At 28.6% G+C, this 27,787-nt stretch overlaps 3 protein-coding genes across 3 annotated transcripts; all 3 read right to left on the reverse strand.

The window, feature by feature from the left end:
- Positions 1-51: 51 nt before the first annotated feature.
- On the reverse strand, positions 52-1,808 carry LOC124926514 (glycine-rich RNA-binding protein 4, mitochondrial-like). Its single transcript, XM_047466754.1, has 5 exons — positions 1,696-1,808; positions 1,147-1,314; positions 985-1,053; positions 527-633; positions 52-440 (listed from the first exon to the last, which is right to left on the reverse strand). Exons 2-5 carry the CDS (start codon positions 1,280-1,282, stop codon positions 297-299), a joined length of 456 nt encoding a protein of 151 aa, XP_047322710.1. The 5' UTR covers positions 1,283-1,314; positions 1,696-1,808; the 3' UTR covers positions 52-296.
- Positions 1,809-3,130: 1,322 nt separating this feature from the next.
- Positions 3,131-9,419, reverse strand: LOC124927655 (serine/arginine repetitive matrix protein 2-like). The gene is made up of 5 exons (XM_047468111.1): positions 9,335-9,419; positions 8,534-9,124; positions 7,449-7,889; positions 6,648-7,155; positions 3,131-5,795 (listed from the first exon to the last, which is right to left on the reverse strand). Exons 2-5 carry the CDS (start codon positions 9,057-9,059, stop codon positions 3,656-3,658), a joined length of 3,615 nt encoding a protein of 1,204 aa, XP_047324067.1. The 5' UTR covers positions 9,060-9,124; positions 9,335-9,419; the 3' UTR covers positions 3,131-3,655.
- Positions 9,420-21,538: 12,119 nt separating this feature from the next.
- LOC124926210 lies at positions 21,539-26,631 on the reverse strand. The gene is made up of 12 exons (XM_047466399.1): positions 26,553-26,631; positions 26,366-26,471; positions 26,179-26,242; positions 25,972-26,073; positions 25,820-25,884; positions 24,865-24,966; positions 24,536-24,615; positions 24,238-24,454; positions 23,870-23,925; positions 23,246-23,374; positions 22,198-22,378; positions 21,539-21,916 (listed from the first exon to the last, which is right to left on the reverse strand). The coding sequence occupies exons 1-12, from the start codon at positions 26,621-26,623 to the stop codon at positions 21,791-21,793; spliced, it is 1,299 nt and encodes a 432-aa protein (XP_047322355.1). The 5' UTR covers positions 26,624-26,631; the 3' UTR covers positions 21,539-21,790.
- Between the last annotated feature and the right edge of the window lie 1,156 nt (positions 26,632-27,787).

The following is a 27,787-nucleotide window of genomic DNA, read 5'->3' on the forward strand; positions in this document are numbered from 1 at the left end:
AATGTCATCAAAACACAATAATAAAAATGGAACTAAAACATTATTTAAACATATGCTAAACCCAAACTAGATTTAATATCAAAATCACCTCAAAGGTTTACAACAGCCAATACAACATTCAACCGTTGTAGAATTCATTAGAAAGAAAGCAAACAAACACACCAAAAACATTCTATTTTTAAAAAATAGAAATTCTAAGTGAAGAAAAATGTAGTGCTTACTACTACACTTTAAACCATAGAAATTTAAATTAATCGGACAAACCCCATCTTGTAGCACTAAGGAGATGATAAAACTTAGAACCCATCGTCACCTCCGTCACGGTAACCACCACCACCACGGTAGCCACCACCGCCACCGCCGCCACCACCAAAATTACCACGGGGTGGACCCTGCCTCTCGTTAGCGAAGCTGACACGAATGTTTCGGCCTTGAAGTGGCTGTGGGTTTTGAAAATAAATATATCAGAAACATAACCAAAAGTCATTCAATTCTATTGACAGATCTAATTTGCAATAACATATACCTGCCCATCCATTGCTTGTAGAGCTGCAGAAGCTGATTCAGTATCAACAAAGCTCACGAATCCAAATCCACGTGATCTTCCAGTGTCTCTGTCGTTAATTATTCTTGCTGTTCATCAGAAATACAGGAAAAAAAGGTTTATGGATGAAGGAAGTGTATTTAAAACATTATTATTCACTGTTACAGTTCATACCAATGTCTAACAAGTTAGACTATCTTAAATTGTTAATGATTTGATAACACAACTTATGGATGAATTAATCTAAAAATTCAAGAAATTAAGGGTTACACATTTCATCAAACTAAGTACATAAAATCAAGATATCTCATTTGTCACTTAGATTTCAGCTTTAACACCAAATTTTAAGCTTTATGAATTCCACCCATTTCTTATCTAGCAATAAAAAAGTGAAAGAATGTCTACAAGCAATCAAGCATGAAGAACATCATTGAACTGACCTTCAGTGACATCACCAAAGCTGGTAAATGCATCCTTAAGAGAGTTGTCATCAGTTCCAAAAGAAAGACCTGGAATAAAGATGGAAACAATAACTTCAGCAAATAAAACTTCAAAAGGTAAATGAAAATGGTAGCAACCCCTAAAGTATATGATGATATTACCTCCAACAAACAGTTTATTGGTAGATGAGAATCGGATAGCGTTAAATGCATATGGAGAAGAAACCTTTCCCATCGATCCAACATTCTGCATAACTGTTTGTTTCATGAGACCACCAAGCTTGTTTAAGAAAGCCATTGAAAACGTCTTACTGTTCTTCTGGTTAATATCTGCAAATCAACATGAGAAACGGTTATCAGCTAATCTACTCACTGCTCTTAGCTTCATAGTCAGTGGAGGTATAAAGAAACAAGAAAACTAGACTTAAATCACATAAGAAAATGCTTAAATTTTAAAACCCTCAAAGCGTCGTAACTCAAACAGGCTTCGACATCTACACAAATGATTCTAATAGAGACTATGAACAATATAAAGATGTAGACACACAGGATCGAGACCGTCGCACGAAACTATGTTATGAGAAATCGAAACACATATAGAACCAAAATGAACTCTTACATAAACAACAAAGAGAATCGAAATAAGTTAAGAACGGTGGAAATGAAACGCGAAATGGAGTAAAGGTTGGCGATTCATGAGAATAATCATACCTGAGAGAAGAGAGACAGTGAAGATCAGCAGAGACAGAGCGGCTAGGGTTTAGTTCGGCTTCCAGCATTTATATAAGCGAGTGCTTTAAGCAAAAAAAATATCTTTTTTAACATTTGTCCCTAAACCCTGATTTTTTCATTTGCCACTTAGGGTTTTGGTAATAATAATAATTTATTATTATTATTTTGGAATAAAAAAAAAAAACCATTATTATATTTTTATCTCGTTTTTTATTTTTTTTCTTAATAAAATTAAATTTCATATATAATATATATATAAGCTTGAAATAATCTAAACTGTTTAATCCAAAGAAAATATTTTGGATGGGATATTGAGATTTCACAAAAGTATAAAAGGTATATTATGTAAAATTATAGTCAAGAGCATAATTTTAAACCAAAGATTATTCATAAAAATTATCTAATAAAAAATAAAGAAGTTGAAAAATTCTAAACTTGAAAACAAATTAAAAATAAATTTACTACGAGTTGATTTCTTATGCTTCAGCAAATAATACGCAACAAAGGTAGGAGTTTTAAACATTTAGTTAAGCCTAAGATTTTTTATTTTTATTATAAATTTAAAGAGAGAAAAATGGTAATGATTGATAATAATTTTAAAGAGATAAATTTTATATTTTATTTTATGAAAATTTTTAAACAATATTAATATATAATAATAATTTAAAATAAATAATATTTTAATTAATAAATTAAATTATATGATAAAATAAATAGTTAAATTAGGATCATTATTACACCTAAATCTATGGACAACCAATAACATTAATTAAAATATACAATAATATTCTTTATAATATAAAATTTAAAATAATTAGTTAATTTTATTTTTTTTAATAAATTTATATATATTATTTTGAAAAAAAATTAAATGTTTGAAGCTTAATCTTAAAAAATTAAAAAATTGACTAAATTTAAAAAATCTTAACACATCCAATTTTAATTTGACAGGAAAATTTTAATCTTACCACTATTTTTAATTTTATTAATGCAAAAGTTATAAAACAAAATTTAAAAAAAAAAAGAGATAAGTTAGATATAAATCAACTATAATTACAAATTTATGTTATTATATAAAAATAAATAAAAAATCAGAATTGAGATAAATTAAGGAACGGTAAAGGAATTTAGCGAAAATAGACAGCCAAAAAGTATCAGCAGTTAAAAAAAGCAATGAGAAAAGAGCCAGGTAAACAAGACCCTAACAAGTATTACAAAAACATCATGATATGCAATCATAGGCGAATAAGCTTTTCAAAATGATCAGACAATGCGCCCTATATTGGAATGTGGCAGGCCCGTCGTGAGCCGATGCCAAATTCGCAGAAAAAAATGAAAGAAAGAAACACACTTTGATGAACAAATAGTCTCTTACAAACACATTATTAAGTAGAAAACAGAAACAGCAGCACACTTATTCAAAAACAATCTAGCTTTCCATTAGTAGACAAACATCTTGCCTGTGTTTGCAAAGGATTGTAAAACAACAAGTGAAAATTTATCATTCCCTATCTAATATAGAGAGCAATTTAAGACATCATATTCATATGACCATTTAATATATAACAAAGCAACAGAGAATTTAGCTCAACATACATCCATTAGCTTAAGAAGTTGGCTAAAAACATTCTGCAGCATATCCATGGTTAGAAGAGCAGGGTACTTCTTGAAATCCGTCTTTGGTCCTAATCAATCTATTCTCAATAGACCTGCAAAAGAAGGGGTAATGGTATGGAAGGGAAAAAAAAAATGGATTACTCAAAGATATACAGCAAATTCCACGTGCCAAAAAACACCAAATGATCCTCCACAATGCTAGTTTCCAACTTGACTCTGTACTTCTCCGTCAACCAGAAAGAAAGATGGCAGCAGCTCCATAGCCATCACATTTCATAGACAATATAATACTTTTTGCTTTGAATGAGAACTTAATTTTCATTTATATGATGGAGGTCTGTTTGTCAACGTCTGGAAAAGTGTCCAATGTTGCATTCTTCTTGGAGTAAACAAAGTCATTTTGATAATCATCAAGTTCTTCACTAGGTTCAACAAGCTCGAGAGGATCTCCATTATCAAGTTTTACCGATCTTGATCTTGACCTTGACCTTGACCTTGAGCGCCTTTTATGTTTTGATTTATGCTCATTTGAATGTCCGGGGGACTTTCTACTTCCTTTTCTATGTTTACAATCTAGAGATCTTGATCTGCGCTTCCTTCTTTCAGGATCCTTTGATTTCTCATCTCTACGTCGACCCTTCTCTCTAGTTTGACGTTTTTCTTTTGGAGATTGAGACCTAGAATGCTTTATGTGCTTTGATTTACTTCCATTTGAAACAACTGGGGACAACCTAATTTCCCCTTGGCGCTTGTGCTCTATTGAAGTAGACCTGGACCGCCTTCTCTTATGATACTTGGACTCTTCTTCTTCGCTTCCATCAACTTTGTCACCAGATTGATGCTTATCATCTGGGGAGTTTGATCTGGAAGACTGTCTTTCTTTGGATCTTTCATCATTTCTGGGAGATAACCTCCTACTTGTGTGATGCCCAGGTGATCTTGAACGGGAAGACTTTCTTGGCTTATGTTTTGCACTTTCTCTATGACGTTTTGGAGAGTCAAAATCATCAACTTTGCCACCAGATTGACGCTCATCTGGGGAGTTTGATCTGGAAGGCTTTCTTTCTTTGGATCTTTCATCATTTCTGGGAGATAACCTCCTACTTGTGCGACGCCTAGGTGATCTTGAACGGGAAGACTTTCTTGGCTTATGTTTTACACTTTCTCTAGGACTTTTTGGAGAGTCAAAATCATCAACTTTGTCACCAGATTGACACTCATCTGGGGAGTTTGATCTGGAAGGCTTTCTTTCTTTGGATCTTTCATCATTTCTGGGAGATAACCTCCTACTTGTGCGATGCCTAGGTGATCTTGAACGGGAAGACTTTCTTGGCTTATGTTTTACACTTTCTCTAGGACGTTTTGGAGAGTCAATATCAACTTTGTCACCAGATTTACGATTACCATCTGGGGAGTTTGATCTGGAAGGCTTTCTTTCTTTGGACCTTTCATCACTTCTGGGAGATAACCTCCTACTTGTGCGATGCCCAGGTGATCTTGAACGGTAAGACTTTCTTGGCTTATGTTTTGCACTTTCTCTATGATGTTTTGGAGAGTCAATATCATCAACTTTGTCACCAGATTGACGATTACTATCTGGGGAGTTTGATCTGGAAGGCTTTCTTTCTTTGGATCTTTCATCATTTCTGGGAGATAACCTCCTACTTGTGTGATGCCCAGGTGATCTTGAACGGGAAGACTTTCTTGGCTTATGTTTTGCACTTTCTCTATGACGTTTTGGAGAGTCAAAATCATCAACTTTGTCACCAGATTGACGCTCATCTGGGGAGTTTGATCTGGAAGGCTTTCTTTCTTTGGATCTTCCATCATTTTTGGGAGATAACCTCCTACTTGTGCGATGCCTAGGTGATCTTGAATGGGAAGACTTTCTTGGCTTATGTTTTACACTTTCTCTAGGACGTTTTGAAGAGTCAATATCATCAACTTTGTCACCATATTGACGCTTACCATCTGGGGAGTTTGATCTGGAAGGCTTTCTTTCTTTGGATCTTTCCTCATTTCTAGGAGACAACCTCCTACTTGTGCGATGCCCAGGTGATCTTGAACGAGAAGACTTACTTGACTTATGTTTTGCACTTTCTCTATGATGTTTTGGAGAATCAATATCATCTCTATGCGATTTTCTTCTTTGAGGGCTCATGCTACGACTCCTATTTCTCCTTGAAGAATAAGATTGATGTTCATATGATCTCCCTGAATCTCTCCTCCTATCAGTGTCACCTCTCCTGATATCCCTGTAGGATCGACGTTTGTAGTCAAAGCTAGAGTAGTGGCTGGATCTCACTGGGGACCTTGATTTATTGTCTCTGTAATGATGGTAACGATGTGAGAATGAGCGGGACCCCTGTCTGCTTCTATAAGTGACGGGAGATCTGGACATAGACCTTGATCTGAATCTTGGTGATCTGGACCTCGGTTTTGCAGGAGAGGCTGAAGGAGATCTGACAATATTAAACAAACTAGATAAAGCAATATACCAAGAGATCCACAAATGGAAATAAAATGTTAAGAAAGTTGTTCATTCTCTTGTTCACGTAGTTTTTTCAGTAACACATATATTAAACCCGTTTCTAAACAACCCTCACATTCTTTGTTTTTGAAAAGTTAATGAAAAGTTGAACATTGTTAAAAATACTAAATAATAAATCAATTCTAAGGAACTCTCAAGTCATCAAAAGAAATGATATGTTAGGGCTTACTGGATTAAAACCAAAGAAAAGTACTGAGCACTTCTCTTGAATTTAACTATTGTAAGTTTTAAGTTGTTGGATAATTAATATTAATATGAATTAGAATTTGGCGACAGATTCAAAGTAATACTCTTGAGGGTTCAACTGAAATTTGGATTATCCCATCCTTTTGACAAGGTAGACAAAACAATGCTATCAACCTTAAAGTAGAGAACACAGCTTCCAGTCATAATTTATCTTTCCTTATGAAGTTAAGTGTCTATTATGCTTTTTTCAATAGTTATTTTTTAATTAAATTGATTTATAAGTGAATTGAATAATCACTTGTAGTAAAAACTGAAAGTAGGCATTAAACCAACTCAACTATGTGTTGAACACTTGAGTTGTTGAATTATGGTTAAAATTAGGTCTAAATATTTTTCCATAATATTTTACTATTAGTTTACATAATATTTCAATATTCAATTTTCAGCAATTTAATCAGTTTTATACCCCAGATCTTGCCTCCTAATATGAGTGTCATATAAGTCCATAATATTATCAATATCTACAATCTCCTTCATGCAGGCAACTACCTTGAAATAGAAAATTAGACCACCATACCTAACATTCGTCTCTATTTCATTATCGCCAATGACAAGTCCATCTGCTTTTAGCTTTTTGCCAATTTCAGCTGCTCTAGACGCCGCTAGCTCTGTCGCAGTCTTCATGGTTGCAGCTCGATTTGCTGCTTGCTGCGCAGTCAATGTCTGTTGCATTAATAGGGCCTGTTGGAATTGCATCTGTTGCATGGCAACCGCTTGCTGCATCATCAGTGAAGATGATGCAAGTTGTGAATTCAATAAGGCTGGCTTTGGTGGAAGTGTTTTTGCCATTTCAACATTCAAAGGCCGCCCGCCAACTTCAAAGTCATTTAAAGACAATGCCGGTGTTGCTTCTTCTGGTTTTGAGTATTCTATGTAAGCAAAATGCTTTGAGTCTGTAATGTAACAATCAACCACAGTGCCAAAGACACCAAAAATCTGTTTCAACTGATCCACGGTTAGAAGCGGGTTGAGGTTGCTAATTTGTAGAGTTTTTTTAAGAGATTCTCCGTCCCTTTCAATTGATCCTATTAAGAATCAACAATTATTATTAGATAGTCATCCAAGTAATTTTTCCAAAGGGTAATGACAAATTAAAAAATACACCACATACATAAAAACAAAGGAAGATAATAGAATAGCAGAGTAGCCAAAGGCAAAAGTTACTAGTAATAGAACAGATAACAAAAAAGGGTATATACTAAAATGAAACACAAACACCATAAAATTATCAATGAAATAAAATATGGCAAACCAAACCACTGAGATTATTGAGCATTGTAGAAGTTAGTAAATATACATGGAGAATGGATAAAAGTACCAGATGAGTTTTTAGAAGATTGAGCTAATGCTTGTGCCTGAGCAGCATGTGCTTGAAGGGCTTGAGCAGCCACAATTGCCTGTGCAGCAGCCATTGCAGCTGCAGAAGGTGCCATAGGCACTTGACTTAAAGTGTTCATTGATGTTGTGGCAGCTATTGCTGTCATCAGCAAATTGTGGGGTGGATGACTGAATTTACAATCTGTTTTTGCACAGCGTCCACTTAGATATTCCCCACAAATTTCACCAAGAGAAGCTCCCATTCCAGGTAAAATTACCCCACCTGAGGCACCAGCAACCAAGCCCGGTATCATTCCAAGAACCCCAGGAAATGATCCAGAAACAGACCCAGAATAATTTGGCATATTAGGCATGGTCTGGTTAACTAAATTTGGCAAAGCCACTGACGGAGCCATACCCAGCAGACCTCCTGTAGTGCTACCTGCAAGACCACATGATATTCACAACCAAATGATACATAGAGTTGATAAGGAAATGGTGTATAAGTATGCAAATGACAAAGTGCGAACAAAAGTCTAAACACATACAATAATTGGATTCTTTGGGAAGAATGGGGAGCTGACAGCACCAAGATTCTGATCAGCACAAGATAGGACTGAAGAAGATTGATGATGAAATCTTTTGATTTGTAGAAACTTTTAATTTTTCTTAATTGTTTTGTAGAAAATAATATATTTTTTCTTTGCTTTGTTTAGATGAATAAAAAATGTTTAATGTCTTTACTTTCACACAAAAACTCAAGGAAATTTTAATAAAAGGTTAATCTTTTCCCAAATAAAAAAACATAAGGAAATGACTCCCAATAGCTGCCACTTCAACGGTGACATAGATTTTCAGGACTCATAGAATCAAACTTGATTAATTAGAAAAAAAGGAAAGAAAAAAAAAAAAAGTAGTTTTATTGAGCTGTTTTACATTACTACCAACAAAAACTTCCCAGTACTAACAGTAAATAAATATCAGATACACAACATTATCCACAAAAATGATTCACATAAATTAACTAAAGCTTTTCATATTATTGTATAAAGTAAAGAAAGATATGCTAACATGATGATCATGTACCTGCACTGAAGAACACGGGAAATGGACTACCCATAATGGGCTTTCCATTACATTCCACATTCACCATATAACTGCCCCTCTTTGGAACCACATAGGTAACTGCATAAGTACCATCTCCCGTATCCTTCACCATCCCGTCTTGTTCAGATCCCCCAACACCCGGTCCAGGCAATACCTTAACCTTGATCTGAGCTCCACCATTGGGCACTTTCCTCCCATCGGCATCCTTTGTAACCACAGTGAATGACGAGGGAGAGCAAGCCGTCCCACCAGCTATCCCTGTCCCAGCAGCCATGCACTTGGCAGGATCCACCGCCCCTATTGGCTTGTTTGCCAAGTTTTCCCATTCATCATCCTCACCTTCACTTTCGGAAGACAATTCCTTCCTTTGGGTTTTATCCACATTCTTGAATGTAGCCTCAAATGCTGCCTTGGCAGCTGCATCTTTCTCAGCCTCGCTCTTAATTTTTGCTTCTTCAGCTTGCTTCATCCATATGGGCTTTGCTCCAGCCGAATTACCAGCCATAGAATAGAAACCCTAAAGTTCACAGGGACAAACAGAAACCCTAGACACTTATTGAGTCCCTAAACCTGTAAAGAAATGTCAATTAAAGAAACGAATAAACAGATAATACATTGCAAAACCAATCTTGATCCAACTTTATCTTCCAATTCACACATAAGTCAGTGTCTAAACTGCGCAATTGTGGATATTTCTACAGAGAGAGATACACATGATTCATTGGAAAGCCATATACGGAACCCTATATTTCACAAAAATGAAACCGAGAGAGTGAATACCTTTGACGAAATTCTTGATTGATGTTTCTTTCTCCTTGCCGCTGTGAACTGATTATCAACTAAAATAATCCAAAAGCCTTATTTAAATAACTACGTGATTATATTTACTAAATAACTCCTATATAAGAAAACACATAAGAAAACATATTTTTCTTATAAGTTTATAATAAATATGAATTGTGAAAAATAGAGTCGGTCACAAATGATGTTGGGAATTATGTAATAACACGTGATTGAACTTATAAAATGAAATTTTCATATTATATTTAATTCAATCACGTGTTAACATATAATTTTTAACTTCATTCATGATACCAAATTTTTGTTCCCTATCGTTCCTCTTATACTTATTACACTACCCAACCAGCTAATATAATGGGCAGTTAGGGCACGTGATTATGAGCCTTGAGCTATGGTGTCGGGTTTCGAATCCCTCCTCGCCCACAACAGTGATAGGAAAATCATGACTGGGATAGTGGACGACAAACTATTAGACTTGGGTGTGGAGCTTTGTCGAGATTGAATAAAAATAACATTTAATGTAAAAATTGTAATATCAATGTCTAAAAACTTATAAATGTATTTTAGTTTATAGACTGGAATTAAGAAGGCAGCTGAATTAGGCTCTAACTTGACATTGTTTCCAAACAGTGACTAATATATATATATATATATATATATATATATATTAATAATTTTGCTATTTTTTATTTTTATTTTATGATCACTAATGTTATTGGTAATTTGTATTTTTTTAAATGATCGTTAAAGTTGATTTTGGATAACTCATAACATTTCTTAAACTTAAACTTAACTATTTTTTTTAAGTTGATGGTTAGATAAAACAATTTTGTGAGTCTTTTTCTTAGCAATAATAAAAAGTGGAATAAAAATATGTCAAATATATAAAAATGATTTATTGTATTATTTGAATATATATTTTATTTGTAAATATTATTTTGGTCATTTTTACTGTATAAAATATTTGTTGAATTAAATTTTGTTATAAGGTTTTTCTATTTATTTGTTTTTCATAAATAAAATAAGAAATATTTTGACAATAGACACCTCAAAGTTTTGAGGAACAAATGAGGGACGGTATCGATCATCATTGAATAATTTTAAATATGGTAGTTTATTTAAATAAGTTTACCACTAAATTTCATTTACAATAGTGCACTATTTAGATAAAAAGAAGCAATTTAGTTATTAGAATTATTCCATGAGGAAACTCTTAATAAGAACATGTTAAAATAGTTTGTAACTGCAAAGGAATTAGTGATTATTATTATTATTTGGTGTGCATAATTAATTAACCAAGAAATACAAGATATTATTGTGAGGTGAAATAGTTTGTAACTGCAAAGGAAATAGTGATTCCTACGACGTTGTTTGGGGAGTCGTTGATTCAGAGAGAGCGGGGTTGTTGCAATTGGGGGAATCGGACGTGGGGAGATGAGAAGGGGAAAGGAGAGAGAAAAAGTGAGGTGAAATGAGAGGTGAAAAGAATAAAAAATTAATAATAGTTAGGGTAAAATTATCAAAATAAAAAAAGGTTATATTTGAAAAAAGATATTATGAATGTTAGTTTTGAGAACGACTCTCCTTTGAGGGTCATTTGATCAAATTTCTCGATGACAAGGAGGATCCAAAAGTTAGAGTTGAGTGTAGATTTAAGAAAAAAAATATGGTAACTTAAAAAATTAAATGAAAAATTATGAATAAATTGAGAAGATAAATATGAGTTTTTGTCCATTTTAAAAAAATTAAATATGCAAATAATAAATTAAATTGAAAAAATATTAAGAAATCATAGATCATGTCACATTTCTATCGTAAAAATATATATATTTTTTCGATGTGATTTTCTGAACTCTAACATAGATCCGTCGTACTCATTATTATACTATTAGTTATATTTTCTTATAATTATATATAATAAAAATCAGAAAAATGATAAAGAATAATTTTTTTTTTTAAGAATGACATAATTAACAAGCAATTATGCACTTTGAAGAAACTTCTATTCATGAGGTACAAATTCTGGTTTGAAATAAGAACACAATAAGGTTGCTCTTTTTATCTAGAAAAAATATTATATTTTTTTATTCAGAAAAATCTTCATATAATTTCAAAATTAGTATGAATTTGTAAGAAGTCTGGGGTCATTTTCATGCATGTAAAGTTTAGAGTTAAATTATATATTTTAAGAACTATAAACTGTTACTCTCCAGTTTTTAATATTAAATTTATTTCAATTCCTATAAAATAATATATTATATAATAAATTAAAATATATGTATTTATCTTATATATATATATAATTTAAAATAAAAAATGATTAATTGACCTTTACACATGTACAAGTTATCATCTAATTTATTCTATGCACAATGACAAAGTTTCACTACTCATATTATATATATATATATATATATATATATATATATATATATATATATATATATATATAATATAAATAATTGATTGTGGTATATTGTTAAATTTAAGTGAATTATAGGATTTTATATTGAATGGTTATAAATCTTATTAATATGAATTTCACAAAATATATGTGAAATAATTTTATTTATACTTGAAAATAGTTCTTAAATATTCATATAGATATAGAGTGAATTAAAAGTTTTTTTTAATATTTTATATATAAATTTTTTAGATTTAAATTGAATATTTTAATTAGACACTTCAAAATATATATATATATATATATATTTTTAAAGAAACGTGTATTTATATTAAAAATAATAAAAATCGTTTAAAAACAACAACAAAGTTTGACATGAGAAAAAAAAAATCAATATTTTTATCGAGCTCGTAAGTTTCCAAGAAAACAATTAACACCCTAACAAATTTTACTATTTTTTCGGAACGAATCTTAAAAAATGTCGTAATAATATCATTATGAATGATACCCGTCGAATTACTACGATAATTAAAAGTTCGACGATTTTTCTTAAATTAGCTAGATAATCTATAAAAAAATTGAAATGTTAGCATTAATATGTAGGTATATCATATTAGTATTAATCCAAACTTTCTAACCTCCAATCAAATATTGATTATGTTATATTACACCGTAACAATTTTTTATAACAAAATTTATGTTCATACCTTATTTAATAATTATTAATTAGATAGTAAGTTCAATATATTTTTTAAATATGTTTATATAGATAGGTTAATATATATTATATAAAATAATTAATAAATATAAAAATATTGATATCTATTTTTTTTAACTAATTTTGTTTAACTAAATAAAAAATATAATTTAGTTGATAATAAAATTAATAAATATGAAAAATAATTTTAGAATATTTTATTTCAAATATATTAAAATGAACACATTCATAATTGAGAAAAGTATAAAACATAAATACTTTTTAAAATAAATTATTTGAGTGAAGTTTATAGAACCATTTGTAAAATTAAATTGAATACTAAAAAATTATTTGAGAGCTTTTTTATTTTAGATTATTTTTAAAAATAAAAATATCTATTATTATAAAATTGTTTGATGTAAAAATTTTTATTTGAATAAAATGTTAAAATATACATAATATTAATATTTTAAAGTATAATAAAAATACAATAAAATTATTTTTCATGATTTGAATATAAACTAATAAAGTAAAATTTGATGGGCATTAAATTATTTGAATGAAATGTAAAATATTTTGAATAACACAAAAGACTAAATTGATAAAAAAAATATTTATATAATTATATCTGTATACTTAATTGAAAAAAGAAAAGAAAAAAATCTCTTTATATTTTAATTCATTATTATATTACATTTTCATTAAAAAATTATTTTAAAAGAAAAAACATTTAATTTAATTTATATTATATTATATTATATTATTATGATCTTCTTTATAACTTAACTTTATATTTTTCGTTTTATGATTTTCTTTATAATTTAATTGATAGTTATCCATAAAATTAATTATTTTATATTTTTTTTATAATTTAATCTGTAGTTATCCACATAGATAACTTTTACTTTTATATGATATATATATATATATATATTATGATCTTGTAAGACAATTACATAGAAACTAAACTTTATTATATTTTCTTCTTATAGATCGTTAAAAAAATATGGGAAAGAATAGTCCTAACATGGTATTTTTTATGATTCTTCTAGGTAAATTTTTTTTTCTTTTATAGAAATAATACTTATTTTTTTCTTATCTTGACCTAATTCATTTATAATTTTGTTATTTATATATTTACAGGTCTTTTATTCTCAGAAACATTAGGATGTAAGACGCAAGTAGAATGTCCTAGATGTCACTTTGGTTTACCCGTGTGCATAAATGGAAGGTGTGAATGTTTTGTTGAAGAAAAAATTATATGTAATATGATGGAGTGTTTATGTAGTCATGGTACTCCCAGGTGTGTTAATGGAAAATGTGCATGTATTGATGACATATAATTCCAATAGAATAATAGTCACTCAATAAAATTGCTTTTGATGAAGATGTTTCATTTTTTCATAATGGCTAATCTTTCATGAATTCCACTTAATTTGAGAATAGACAAAATAAAACAAATTGCAAGCATTGAAACCTCATTTGTTACAATAATCATTTACTAAATCGATTGAAACGAAAGCAATGCCATGAATTTTCTACTAAATCGATTAAAACGAAAGCAATGCCATGAATCTGACGTGTTCTGTCACTTGTTGAAGAGAGAAATAAAAAAATTTCCGAACATGTTCATTTAATCTTGGAAAAAATAGATTTTCTCTCTCCTGCACATGTCTCTGTTCGGGACAAAAATCTCCAGAACATATCTATTTTACCGGAAAAAAATAATTGTTTTTCTCACATAACCACGTTCGGGACAAAATTCTCCCGAACATAACCATTTTCCCGGAAAAAATTAATTAAAAAAACAAAAAAACAATATATTTTCTATCTTTTCTGCACATTTTAATGTTTAGAAAGAAAAAAAAGTCCTAAACATATTAATTTTTTCAAAAAAAAAAATTAATTAATAAAAAAATTCTCTCTCTTATCAATGTGGCTCTTTCACTTTCTTTATAACTTCGTTACCTAAATTATTTCTATATTTATTTATTGTCTAATAATATTGTATTTAATTTTGTGTGAAAAAACAAAATTTTGAATATTAATGTTGGGAGTTTTAAGATGAATTATTTGAGATAGACTTAATAAATTAAATAAAAAAATATGAATAAATTGAGTAAATGAATCCCCGTAAAAATTTTTTTTTGTAATATCAATGTCTACAAACTTATAAATGTATTTTAGTTGATAGACTGGAACTAAGAAGGTAGCTGAATTAGCCTCTAACTTGACATTATTTCCAAACAGTGACTAATATATATATATTAATAATTTTGCTATTTTTTATTTTTATTTTATGATCACTAATGTTATTGGTAATTTGTATTTTTAAAATGATTGTTAAAGTTGATTTTGGATAACTCATAACATTTCTTAAACTTAAACTTAACTATTTTTTTTAAGTTGATGTTTAGATAAAACAATTTTGTGAGTCTTTTTCTTAGCAATAATAAAAAGTGGAATAAAAAAATGTCAAATATATACAAATGATTTATTGTATTATTTGAATATATATTTTATTTGTAAATATTATTTTAGTCATTTTTACCGTATAAAATATTTGTTGAATTAAATTTTGTTATAAGGTTGTTCTATTTATTTGTTTTTCATAAATAAAATAAGAAATATTGTGACAATAGACACCTCAATGTTTTGAGGAACAAATGAGGAACGGTGTCGATCATCATCGAATAATTTTAAATATGGTAGTTTATTTAAATAAGTTTACCACTAAATTTCATTTACAATAGTGCACTATTTAGATAAAAAGAAGCAATTTAGTTATTAGAATTATTCCATGAGGAAACTCTTAACAAGAACATGTTAAAATAGTTTGTAACTGCAAAGGAAATAGTGATTATTGTTATTATTTGGTGTGTATAATTAATTAACCAAGAAATACAAGATATTATTGTGAGGTGAAATAGTTTGTAACTGCAAAGGAAATAGTGATTTCTGCTTGGGGAGTCGTTGATTCGGAGAGAGGGGTTGTTGCAATTGGGGGAATTGGACGTGAGAGATGAGAAGGGGAAAGGAGAGAGAAAAAGTGAGGTGAAATGAGAGGGAAAAAGAATAAAAAATTAATAATAGTTAGGGTAAAATTATCAAAATAAAAAAAAAAGTTATATTTGAAAAAAGATATTATGAATGTTAGTTTTGAGAATGACTCTCCTTTGAGGGTCATTTGATCAAATTTCTCGATGACAAGGAGGATTCAAAAGTTAGAGTTGAGTGTAGATTTAAGAAAAAAAATATGGTAACTTAAAAAATTAAATGAAAAATTATGAATAAATTGAGAAGATAAATATGAGTTTTTGTCCATTTTAAAAAAATTAATTATGAAAATAATAAATTAAATTGAAATAATATTAAGAAATCATAGATCATGTCACATTTCTATCGTAAAAATATATATATTTTTTCGATGTGATTTCCTGAGCTCTAACATAGATCCGTCGTACTAATTATTATACTATTAGTTATATTTTCTTATAATTATATATATAATAAAAATCAAAAAATGATAATAAATAATTTTTTTTTAAGAATGACATAATTAGCAAGCAATTATGCACTTTGAAGAAACTTCTTGAGGTACAAAATTTGGTTTGAAATAAGAACACAATAAGGTTGCTCTTTTTATCTAGAAAAAATATTATATTTTTTTATTCAGAAAAATCTTCATATAATTTCAAAATTAGTATGGATTTGTAAGAAGTCTGGGGTCATTTTCATGCATGTAAAGTTTAGAGTTAAATTATATATTTTAAGAACTATAAACTGTTACTCTCCAGTTTTTAATATTAAATTTATTTCAATTCCTATAAAATAATATATTATATAATAAATTAAAATATATGTATTTATCTTATATATATATATATATATAATTTAAAATAAAAAATGATTAATTGACCTTCACATATGTACAAGTTATCATCTAATTTATTCTATGCACAATGACAAAGTTTCACTACTCATATTATATATATAATATAAAATAATTGATTGTGGTATATTGTTAAATTTAAGTGAATTATAGGATTTTATATTGAATGGTTATAAATCTTATTAATATGAATTTCACAAAATATATGTGAAATAATTTTATTTATACTTTGAAAATAGTTCTTAAATATTCATATAGATATAGAGTGAATTAAAAGTTTTTTTTAATATTTTATATATAAATTTTTTAGATTTAAATTGAATATTTTAATTAGACATTTCAATATATTTATATATATATATATATATATATTTTAAAGAAACGTGTATTTATATTAAAAATAATAAAAATAGTTTAAAAACAACAACAAAGTTTGACATGAGAAAAAAGAATTAATATTTTTATCTAGCTCGTAAGTCTCCAAGAAAACAATTAACACCTTAACAAATTTTACTATTTTTTCGGAACGAATCTTAAAAAATGTCGTAATAATATCATTATGAATGATACCCATTGAATTACTACGATAATTAAAAGTTCGACGATTTTTCTTAAATTAGCTAGATAACCTATAAAAAAAAATTTGAAATGTTAGCATTAATATGTAGGTATATCATATTAGTATTAATCCAAACTTTCTAACATCCAATCAAATATTGATTATGTTATATTACACCGTAACAATTTTTTATAACAAAATTTATGTTCATAACTTATTTAATAATTATTAATTAGATAGTAAGTTCAATATATTTTTTAAATATGTTTATATAGATAGGTTAATATATATTATATAAAATAATTAATAAATATAAAAATATTGATATCTAATTTTTTTAACTAATTTTGTTTAACTAAATAAAAAAATATAATTTAGTTGATAATAAAATTAATAAATATGAAAAATAATTTTAGAATATTTTATTTCAAATATATTAAAATGAACACATTCATAATTGAGAAAAGTATAAAACATAAATACTTTTTAAAATAAATTATTTGAGTGAAGTTTATATAATTAATCTAAATGATAGAACCATTTGTAAAATTAAATTGAATACTAAAAAATTATTTGAGAGCTTTTTTATTTTAGATTATTTTTAAAAATAAAAATATCTATTATAAAATTGTTTGATGTAAGAGTTTTTATTTAAATAAAATATTAAAATATACATAATATTAATATTTTAAAGTATAATAAAAATACAATAAAATTATTTTTCATGATTTGAATATAAACTAATAAAGTAAAATTTGATGGGACATTAAATTATTTGAATGAAATGTAAAATATTTCAAATAACACAAAAGACTAAATTGATAAAAAAAAAATATTTATATAATTATATCTGTATCCTTAATTGAAAAAAGAAAAGAAAAGAATCTCTTTATATTTTAATTCATTATTATATTACATTTTTATTAATAAATTATTTTAAAAGAAAAACATTTAATTTAATTTATATTATATTATTATGATCTTCTTTATAATTTAACTTTATATTTTTTGTTTTATGATTTTCTTTATAATTTAATTGATAGTTATCTATAAAATTAATTATTTTATATTTTTTTTATAATTTAATTTGTAGTTATCCACGTAGATAACTTTTACTTTTATATGATATATATATATTATGATCTTGTAAGACAATTACATAGAAACTAAACTTTATTATATTTTTTTCTTACTTGATTTCTTTTATAGATTGTAAAAAAAATATGGGAAAGAATAGTTCTAACATGGTATTTTTTATGATTCTTTTAGGTAAATTTTTTTTTTTTTATAGAAATAATACTTATTTTTTTCTTATCTTGACCTAATTCATTTATAATTTTGTTATTTATATATTTACAGGTCTTTTATTCTCAGAAACATTAGGATGTAAGACACAAGTAGAGTGTCCTAGATGTCACTTTGGTTTACCAGCGTGCATAAATGGAAGGTGTGAATGTTTTGTTGAAGAAAAAATTATATGTAATATGATGGAGTGTTTATGTAGTCATGGTACTCCTAGGTGTGTTAATGGAAAATGTGCATGTATTGATGACATGTAATTCCAATAGAATAATAGTCACTTAATAAAATTGCTTTTGATGAAGATGTTTCATTTTTTCATAATGGCTAATCTTTCATGAATTCCACCTAATTTGAGAATAGACAAAATAAAACAAATTGCAAGCATTGAAACCTCATTTGTTACAATAATCCTTTACTAAATCGATTGAAACGAAAGCAATGCCATGAATTTTCTACTAAATCGATTGAAACGAAAGCAATGCCATGAATATGACGTGTTGTCACTTGTTGAAGAGAGAAATAAAATAATTTCCGAACATGTTCATTTGATCTTGGAAAAAATAGATTTTCTCTCTCCTGCACATGTCTCTGTTCGGGACAAAAATCTCCAGAACATATCTATTTTACCGGAAAAAAATAATTGTTTTCTCACATAACCACGTTCGGGACAAAATTCTCCCGATAATGACCATTTTCCCGGAAAAAATTAATTTAAAAAACAAAAAAACAATATATTTTCTATCTTTTCTGCACATGTTAATGTTCAGAAAGAAAAAAATGTCCTAAACATATTAATTTTTTCAAAAAAAAAAATTAATTAATAAAAAAATTCCCTCTCATCTCTTACCAATGTGGCTCTTTCACTTTCCTTATAACTTGGTTACCTAGATTATTTCAACATTAATTTATTGTCTAATAATATTGTATTTAATATTGTGTGAAAAAACAAAATTTTGAATATTAATGTTGGGAGTTTTAAGATGAATTATTTGGAATAGACTTAATAAATTAAATAAAAAAATATGAATAAATTGAGTAAATGAATCCCCGTAAAAAAAAAAAAATTGTAATATCAAAGTCTAAAAACTTATAAATGTATTTTAGTTTATAGACTGGAACTAAGAAGGCAGCTGAATTAGGCTCTAACTTGACATTGTTTCCAAACAGTGACTAATATATATATATTAATAATTTTGCTATTTTTTATTTTTATTTTATGATCACTAATGTTATTACTAATGTTATTGGTAATTTGTATTTTTAAAATGATTGTTAAAGTTGATTTTGGATAACTCATAACATTTCTTAAACTTAAACTTAACTATTTTTTTTTTTAAGTTGATGGTTAGATAAAACAATTTTGTGAGTCTTTTTCTTAGCAATAATAAAAAGTGAAATAAAAATATGTCAAATATATACAAATGATTTATTGTATTATTTGAATATATATTTTATTTGTAAATGTTATTTTGGTCATTTTTACTGTATAAAATATTTGTTGAATTAAATTTTGTTATAAGGTTGTTCTATTTATTTGTTTTTCATAAATAAAATAAGAAATATTTTGACAATAAACACCTCAAAGTTTTGAGGAACAAATGAGGGACGGTCTCGATCATCATCAGATAATTTTAAATATGGTAGTTTATTTAAATAAGTTTACCACTAAATTTCATTTATAATAGTGCACTATTTAGATAAAAAGAAGCAATTTAATTATTAAAATTATTCCATGAGGAAACTCTTAACAAAAATATGTTAAAATAGTTTGTAACTGCAAAGGAAATAGTGATTATTATTATTATTTGGTGTGTATAATTAATTAACCAAGAAATACAAAGATTTTTTTTTATTCTTTTGTACAAGCTCCACATGTGACATTGCAATTACAGATGTGAGAAAATCCATCATCGGCTGTAATACATTTATCACAACTTTTTATTACCAAATTCTTTCCGCATGCATATTTGTATTCGTCGTTGCAACCAGACAAAGTGCCAAAGTTTGGTCTACATGGCCCAAAGAATCTCTTCTTAACTGGGCAAAACTGCTGAGTACTAAAAAAATATATATCATATATAATACTGGTTATTATATATAAAAAGAAATCTCATTAAAGAAATAAAACTGTATAAATTATTACATACGTACCTTTCAACAAGTAAACCTAAGAGAATTATCATTGAAAAGAATAACCAGATAACATTTAACTTTCCCATTTTATATATATTAGAGCTAGCTAGAGTCTAGAGAATATCAATTTTATATGAATGAGAACTTGATAAATATATCAATTTATATCAAATAATACATTAATGATATTGTATAATATTCTATGTAATGAATATTTTACTTTAAAAAAGGTTTATTTTTTATTAAAAATGATAGGTATGTAATAAATATTAAGATATGGTTTGACTAAAAATTAATATTATACTTTAATAAATTTATAGTTAGGGTCCAAAAGTATTACATAAATCTCATTAATTAAAGATAAAAAGGAATGCATGAATTATTTTAATTAATTTTTGAATAAAGTTTTCCAAGCAGTTGATTATTTTCTCTTTCTTCTCATGATTGTTTTAAAAAATTCATTTGGCCATAATAAATTCAATTTATATATATATATATATATATATATATATATATATATATATATATATATATATATATATATATATATATATATAACAAATAGTTAAAATTAAAAAAATTACATTTAATTAGTAAAAAATATAATACCCTCCATAGAAAGAGTCAACTCGACAATTCATGATTGTAAGGTGTGAGTTTTCCCTAATTATTTCTTGTATAGTATTGTGATAAGCCCAAAATTTTTGTTAGTTTGAGTTAGAGACCATTCAAAAATTATATTTGGAATTATTTTAAAATAAGCTTAAAAAAATAAAAGAGAAATGAGTGAATGAATTTGAATTTTGACTTAAAAATTTTAGAAAAATAAATAATGAATTAAATTGAAAAAAAAACTCTTAGTAGTGAATTGATCATATTTATAGTGAAAGGAAGCTCCTCACAAAGAGAGCCCATGGTCAAGATGCAAAACAATAACACAAACAAGTTAAAGATTTGACATAATTGACGAAAATAATACGATGAACTAAAAAACAAGGATGAATACACACTGAATTTACAGCTGTTGCTAACCAGATCCATCGTCTGCAATGCTTCAACTAAGAGAAAGGTAATATAACCTATTCATTAGCATAGAGTCAACCAGACCACGAAAAACTAGCCGCAAAAGGCAGGCCTGTTCAGAGTTACTTAAATAAGTTTGTGGGTATGTTACAATTTTAAGACACAACTAAGCAAATCCCAAAACTTTAACAATTATTACACCATTCCAAACAAAACACAACTATAGATCGCCTTGACTTGAAGTAATAATAATCAGCACATCACTATTATCTTAGCTATATTCAATTTTCCAACATACTTCCTATGAACAACATCCTAGCAATAAGTACTAATACCAATAAGAATGATGTTCAATAGCATCATCTGTTTATAAGGATGAATGACAACGAGCTCTACCAACAAGAATGTTTGGATTTTGAATGAATTCAATTTTCAGAACTTGTTTCAGGTTGGAGTTCTGCCCGTGCTTGTTGCTTAAGAATTGCTTGAATTGCATCAACGAAGTTGCAAAGGTTATTCCGTACTTGCATATCCAGCGAATTTGACAATTCCTGTCGATAGTAATGAAAGGCGTGATCAACAGAATAGTGTAATAATCATTGTACAATACCAACTTATGTTGGCCAAAATTCACATAATCTCAAAATTTATCCAGAATAAATAAATAAATAAATCACTACCTATAACTTTGGGGAATGTTATCGTTTTTATTGACACAGTGATTGTGACTGAATACCAGTTTCCAAAAAAGACGCGTAAAAGATGCATGATGGTACACGCACAATGACTAAATAGCTAAATTGACTCAAAATGAGTATATGGAATAACCCACCTCAATCCTGCAAAGAAAGCTCAATGAAATATCGTTTGAACGAGAAGTGCTCTTAAGAGATATCAGCTTTAGTGCATGATTGGACAATGGCCAGCCTTGAGAAATCTTTATGAAAGCGTCAACTCCACCCACCATATGTGCTATCAATGTCTCTTCTCTATCCAAGTACTCAATGGAGTTACTGCATGCATTTTACAAATAGTGTTGAAGATTGTATCCAATTAGATTTCCAGTTCATAGCAGTGTGTTGATTACATACAAAAGTCCTATTTTATTTAATATGTTATAAATATTTGTTGTCACAAAATCACTTTATTGTAACAGGTCTACAGTGTTTGGTTTACTTAAACCATATAACTGTCAATAAAAAAATGGCTTCTTTGTGATCTGGTGTACTAAAAGGAAGAATAATAATATATTACTGTCCTTAAAATGAAGCTCCTAAACCTACTACTCAGCTCGATTAATTTCAAATATAACCATTTCAAATAAAAAAGAATAAGCTGTATATTTTGGAAAATTGTGACACCTTTTCATTAATTCCAAGTGTCGCGGAAACCACAAACATCTAGGGAGAAAACCAACCAAATTAGCACAAGTTATGACAATGATAGTCATCAGATACAACAAAAGAACAAAAAATAACTCAATGGACATCAGAGAAGGCAAACAAAAAGAAACAATAATGCAAAAGAGGTCGCAGGTGCGAACAAAGAGTAAGCTATATATTTTCTCTATTTAAATAAACACAAATAAAATAGTTTAATAGTAGTATTTATCATCATGTTTTCATATGATATTTTTAGTTAAGTAAACATAGTTATGAGAATTCTCATGCACTAGGATTAAAGAGATTTTGTGTCTTTACCACGAAAAAAGAACAAAGAGATTTGGTGTCTATAATCCTGTAAAATATTGAGTAGGATTGTGCTGACAATTATAATATAAGACCAAGTAGCATCGGGAAAGTCAAATTCACTATTAGGACTGAAGCGACATATTTAATGGAAGGAAAACATAGGACATACAACATGCATAAAATCCTAACCTGGATTTGTTTGCAGATTTTACAAGCATCATTCTCAATGAGCATAGAACAATTCTTTCTTGCACTCTTCTGACAAACCACTCGAGTGGAGACCTAATCCCCACTGCTAGCATATCTGAGGACAACTGCCTACAAGCAATATTAAATATTAGTTTCTGGGAATTGAATTCAACCAATAAGAATCAAATCGATGAACTGTCCAGGTCATGCTGTTCAAACTAACATCCCAGAAAGAAAAAGAAGAAAACGTCAAACCGACTAAATGAAAATTTGTCATAGAGCAGTGGTAATAAAAATATTTTGTTCAGGGAGGGACCAATGATGCACCCTGAGAAAATCTATAGAGGATAAGTGCAGATGAACCAGCAGAAAAAATGAGATTTCAAGATACAACATCTCACACTTTAACTTTTGCTGGAAATAAAACATAAATCATTGCATGTTGCAACAGGAATAACAAAAGCCTGAATACTATCACTGTCCAAAATATCCCAGAGTGGAGAAGAATTGCAAAATCTGATTGGCTGTTAATCATGTGCAAAGTAAATATCATCAACTTGAATGCTTAGATAGAAATGTAATAACTTAAAAATCTTGTAGCAAAATAAAAAATGAAAATCTTACCTAAAGGATTTTGCAGCATCAACAATTTCACCTAAGTAGACATCATCTGGGAAGATCTGTCCACGTCATAGGCAACATTAGCAGCAAATCAGCACGAAAGAACTGCAGATTATCTGACGAATATCTTCAGCTTTGCTTTCTTTTACAAAATGTGTCTTATCAAAATTAAATAACAATCAATGATTATTACAGTTGTGTCATGAACCTATGCATTAAAGTTAGGACTCTGGAGTATTCATAGCCAAAAGAAAAACCCTAAAATTAAGTGTATAGGTATATTATCGCTTTTGAAGTTTCAAAACAGACTTTACTAACTCCTGGTACAGCCCAATTGCTATTTGATTACAGTAAAACACAGAACTGTTTACCTCAACATTCTTTAGCTCCATGGTTCCATCCACAACTTCAATCAACAATTCATGATTGTGTTCTGAGGGCTCAGAAAGATCTTTGAGTTGCTTTCGGCACAATAAGCTTTCTAAATTTGGTATATGAGTCTTCAAAGACAATCTCATGCTGTTCCCTTCATATTCAATTACTTTGACACCTGATAATAGATCCTCAATCTTTTCTATAGCCTCAAACCTACATGACAAAACGGTCAACACGTATATAATGGATAGTAGAATGCAGAAAAAAACATAGGTATCTCTACATTGAAAATACCTTACAAACATGCATTCAAGATCCTGCAATGACTTCAAGGTCATCTTATTTTCCTCTATCTGCTGACTAAGCTCAAACATCTGCATTGCAATGACAGGGACTATCAGAGATTCTATTATTTCACTTTGTTCTAACCAATTGTTTTAAGAGAAAAAACCTGGATGATGTTAAAATAGAGTAAAGTTAGAGAGTAAATAATTTCATATGGATGTCTAGTGTCTACAACATGGGATCTCACTGATAAATTGGCATACACTCAGAATATTACTCTCCCCATTTTAATAGATGTTTTCAAGACTATAAAATTCAACAAATAGATAAAATAAAACCTTAAAGTTGTTTCTTTTTGTAGCATTTATCAACTCTTTCTCCTCTTCTCCATGTGAAAAGCAATCAACTTGACCATCATTAACTTGTATTTCCTCTGAGCCCTGTAAACCAGAAATATGGAACAAATAATAAACAATGCATTCTCTAGTGTCTAAGTTAACTCTTCAATTGGTATATTTCTTTTTTTTTTCTAATCAATTAGTATATTTCTTTGTTTCACTATATACCGGAGAACAGAAAAGACAAAATCATATCGCATGGGTGAAGTAGAAGGTTTTAAAGCTACAAAAATATTCAGTAGTGGGAAAGAAAATTGCAGTTTTAATATAAATGAAGATGGGAGAGAAATCAGAAGGAACTGAATTGGACCAGGTTGCACTAAGATGCAAAATTTTAAGAAAGTTGTCTTAGTCACATAAAATCTCCTAATGTACAATTACATGAAGACAATTCAGGTTCTACGTACAATATCAGGAGTCATAGATTAAGAGTGATGAATAATAGGTATGCATTCAATATATGCAAGTCCACACTTCAACCCATGCAAAAGTAAGGCTCTAAGGAATGGTAAATCTCGAAATAACAAATACACAATATGATGTCAAAAAGATTTGGTTATATGAATACCAAGCATACATCTCTTTATCCGTAACTGTTTCCTGTTATTTATGCAAGTAATGATTCTGCAGTCTATTGAGTTTTTTTACCACAATTAATGTCCTGTTCACAAGCCAAGAAATGTAGGTGATAGTTATTCAATTCTTTACGATTAAGCACAATATCACTAGTTACCATAACGTAACACATTCTTGAAGGACATTTGTAAGAGAGATGTTTGAAACTAGCAGCAGTCACTTCTCTGGCCATAGTTTTTTTTATTCAGATATCCGAATTTATTTCGAATCATAGACTATTGGTATCTCCGTGTAAGAAAAACAGGTATCCTGTAAGAACCTGTAAAGTGGCCAATTTAGTCAAACAGTCCAAGCTTTCAAGCTCACTCTCAAAACTATTAGAATCTGCAAGGAGAACAGTCATTAGAAGGACAAAGAACAATTTCACACACGCAAGTGACAGAATTATTCAGAACAATCATCATATTCTGCCTTCTCTAGATTTTCTCTTAAGATCTTCAATTTCGTTGGATATCATAGCATTTTCAGCGTCCATCGAGTTGAGCTCGTTCTTCAAAACACTCAAGAACGCATCTGCATGCAGTAAATATCCAAGTAATTTAACCACCCATCATTAATAAACTTCGAGCAACCATATCTATCTCTAAACAAATGCAAAAAAAAACAACAAGTTTTTACCCAAATCTGGCGCAGCTAAAGTACCAATATCGGAGAACTCCAACAGAAATTCACTTATTTTCCCCTGTAACACATAAGGCATACAAAAATATAAGAAACCCATACATATTTCGACCATTAACGCCTCCAGATATAAATCTGCAAGAATAGTAAGTAAAGAATCAAAAGGTGGAATTTTAAGACTTACCTCGACATGGAAAGCAGAGTCTTTGAGTAACTGATTCGACTCGGAAGGAGATAATTTCGATTCATCCTTAGATCTTCCATATGTGTCTCTTAAATCGCTAATTCGACTGCAAATCAAGAAGAAATAGTAAGAAATTTATGTCCACTGTTGTGCTAAAACTCTGGAAGTTTGCGCAGAATCAGAAAACCTTCGCATGCTATGAAGATCAATCATTTCCGAACACTGAATTCCTTCTTCTACAGGTTCATCCATTTCCATTTTCCCTCCCTTCGTAAACCGAAAATGTCATTTTAATTCAAAATTTATCAATTTATTCATATCCTATTTAGAAATCATAGTAAAAGTTTAAACGGGCCCCATTCAAACGGGTAATGGCCAAGTAAGAGCCAGGCCCATTTACACAGAGTTTTTTTTTTATTAAAATATTATTCATTTATGATTCACAAATTTATAAAAGATTAAAATTTAATAGACGTATTTTACCCATCACACAATATTCTAAATATATTTGAAAAATATATATATTTTTAGTTCATAGCATATATATGAGTGATCAAGTATAGTAAACCAAGCTATTATCAATTAAAATATGTTAAAAAAAAAACACTTTCTAAACTGCAATAAAAAAAACATTTTTTTATTACATCATTTCTTTGGCTAGCGACAACAAGAGGTAGAGTCGGCCCCAAGGTTTGGGCTGCCCTAGCCTCGATAGAAAAAGTTCGATATACTTTTTGTTGCCATAACTCTAGTTTTAAAAATTGATAAAAAAAAAAAAATCGTTTTTGGTAAAATTTGAACCCATAAAAAAATTAAAACTTTAAATGCATATCTTGAATCACCAAGCTACAACCATTTATGTTTAAAGTTACAATAAATATTTTGATATTTTTAACAAATGGGCTGCCCTGGGGAGTGAGTTGCCGTAGCCCGAAGGCTTTTCGAGCTTACCCCAGGGCCGACCCTGACAAGAGGAAGTTATTCCCCAGCTTCCCGATCTATTAGGCGGCAAGTTTTGTGTCTGTTTAAATGATTGTTTGTGGGCGATTTTTTCGTTCGAAAATATCCTCCCTTCTTCCACTCCGTCCATACAAAATTACAATTTTTTGTTTTTAATACTCCAAATTACATAGGAACTTTTATCCTCTATAATTAATTATAATATATATATATTAGGGTTAAATTTAACATCTAATTTTTTTTAGAGCTTGTCTGATCATGGATTATTTATTTATTTTAATTATTTGGAAAAAGGGAAATTATTTTTATGTGAAAGTTATTATTTGAATAATATTACAAAATATGAATAATATTAATATTTTTAAATATTATAAAAAAAAAATTAAGAATATTTGAGTTTATGATTTTGAAATCACAAATCTAAAAGAAGTGACTTGATATGAAAGAAGTGTAAGATCATAT

This window comes from Impatiens glandulifera, chromosome 2 (assembly GCF_907164915.1).
Source record: "Impatiens glandulifera chromosome 2, dImpGla2.1, whole genome shotgun sequence".
NCBI classification, from domain to species: Eukaryota; Viridiplantae; Streptophyta; class Magnoliopsida; order Ericales; family Balsaminaceae; genus Impatiens; species Impatiens glandulifera.

Excerpts from the sequence above, each read along its gene's own strand:
- LOC124926514 (XM_047466754.1), bottom strand. The coding sequence starts at position 1,282 with ATGGCTTTCTTAAACAAGCTTGGTGGTCTCATGAAACAAACAGTTATG. Across the intron at positions 1,054-1,146 it reads CAATAAACTGTTTGTTGGAG|GTCTTTCTTTTGGAACTGAT; the intron begins GTAATATCATCA and ends TCTTTATTCCAG. Across the intron at positions 441-526 it reads TACAAGCAATGGATGGGCAG|CCACTTCAAGGCCGAAACAT; the intron begins GTATATGTTATT and ends CAAAACCCACAG.
- LOC124927655 (XM_047468111.1), bottom strand. The coding sequence starts at position 9,059 with ATGGCTGGTAATTCGGCTGGAGCAAAGCCCATATGGATGAAGCAAGCT. Across the intron at positions 7,890-8,533 it reads TCCCGTGTTCTTCAGTGCAG|GTAGCACTACAGGAGGTCTG; the intron begins GTACATGATCAT and ends GTGGTCTTGCAG. Across the intron at positions 7,156-7,448 it reads ATCTTCTAAAAACTCATCTG|GATCAATTGAAAGGGACGGA; the intron begins GTACTTTTATCC and ends GATTCTTAATAG.
- LOC124926210 (XM_047466399.1), bottom strand. The coding sequence starts at position 26,623 with ATGGAAATGGATGAACCTGTAGAAGAAGGAATTCAGTGTTCGGAAATG. Across the intron at positions 24,455-24,535 it reads CTTGAATGCATGTTTGTAAG|GTTTGAGGCTATAGAAAAGA; the intron begins GTATTTTCAATG and ends TTTGTCATGTAG. Across the intron at positions 23,375-23,869 it reads GATGCTGCAAAATCCTTTAG|GCAGTTGTCCTCAGATATGC; the intron begins GTAAGATTTTCA and ends TATTGCTTGTAG.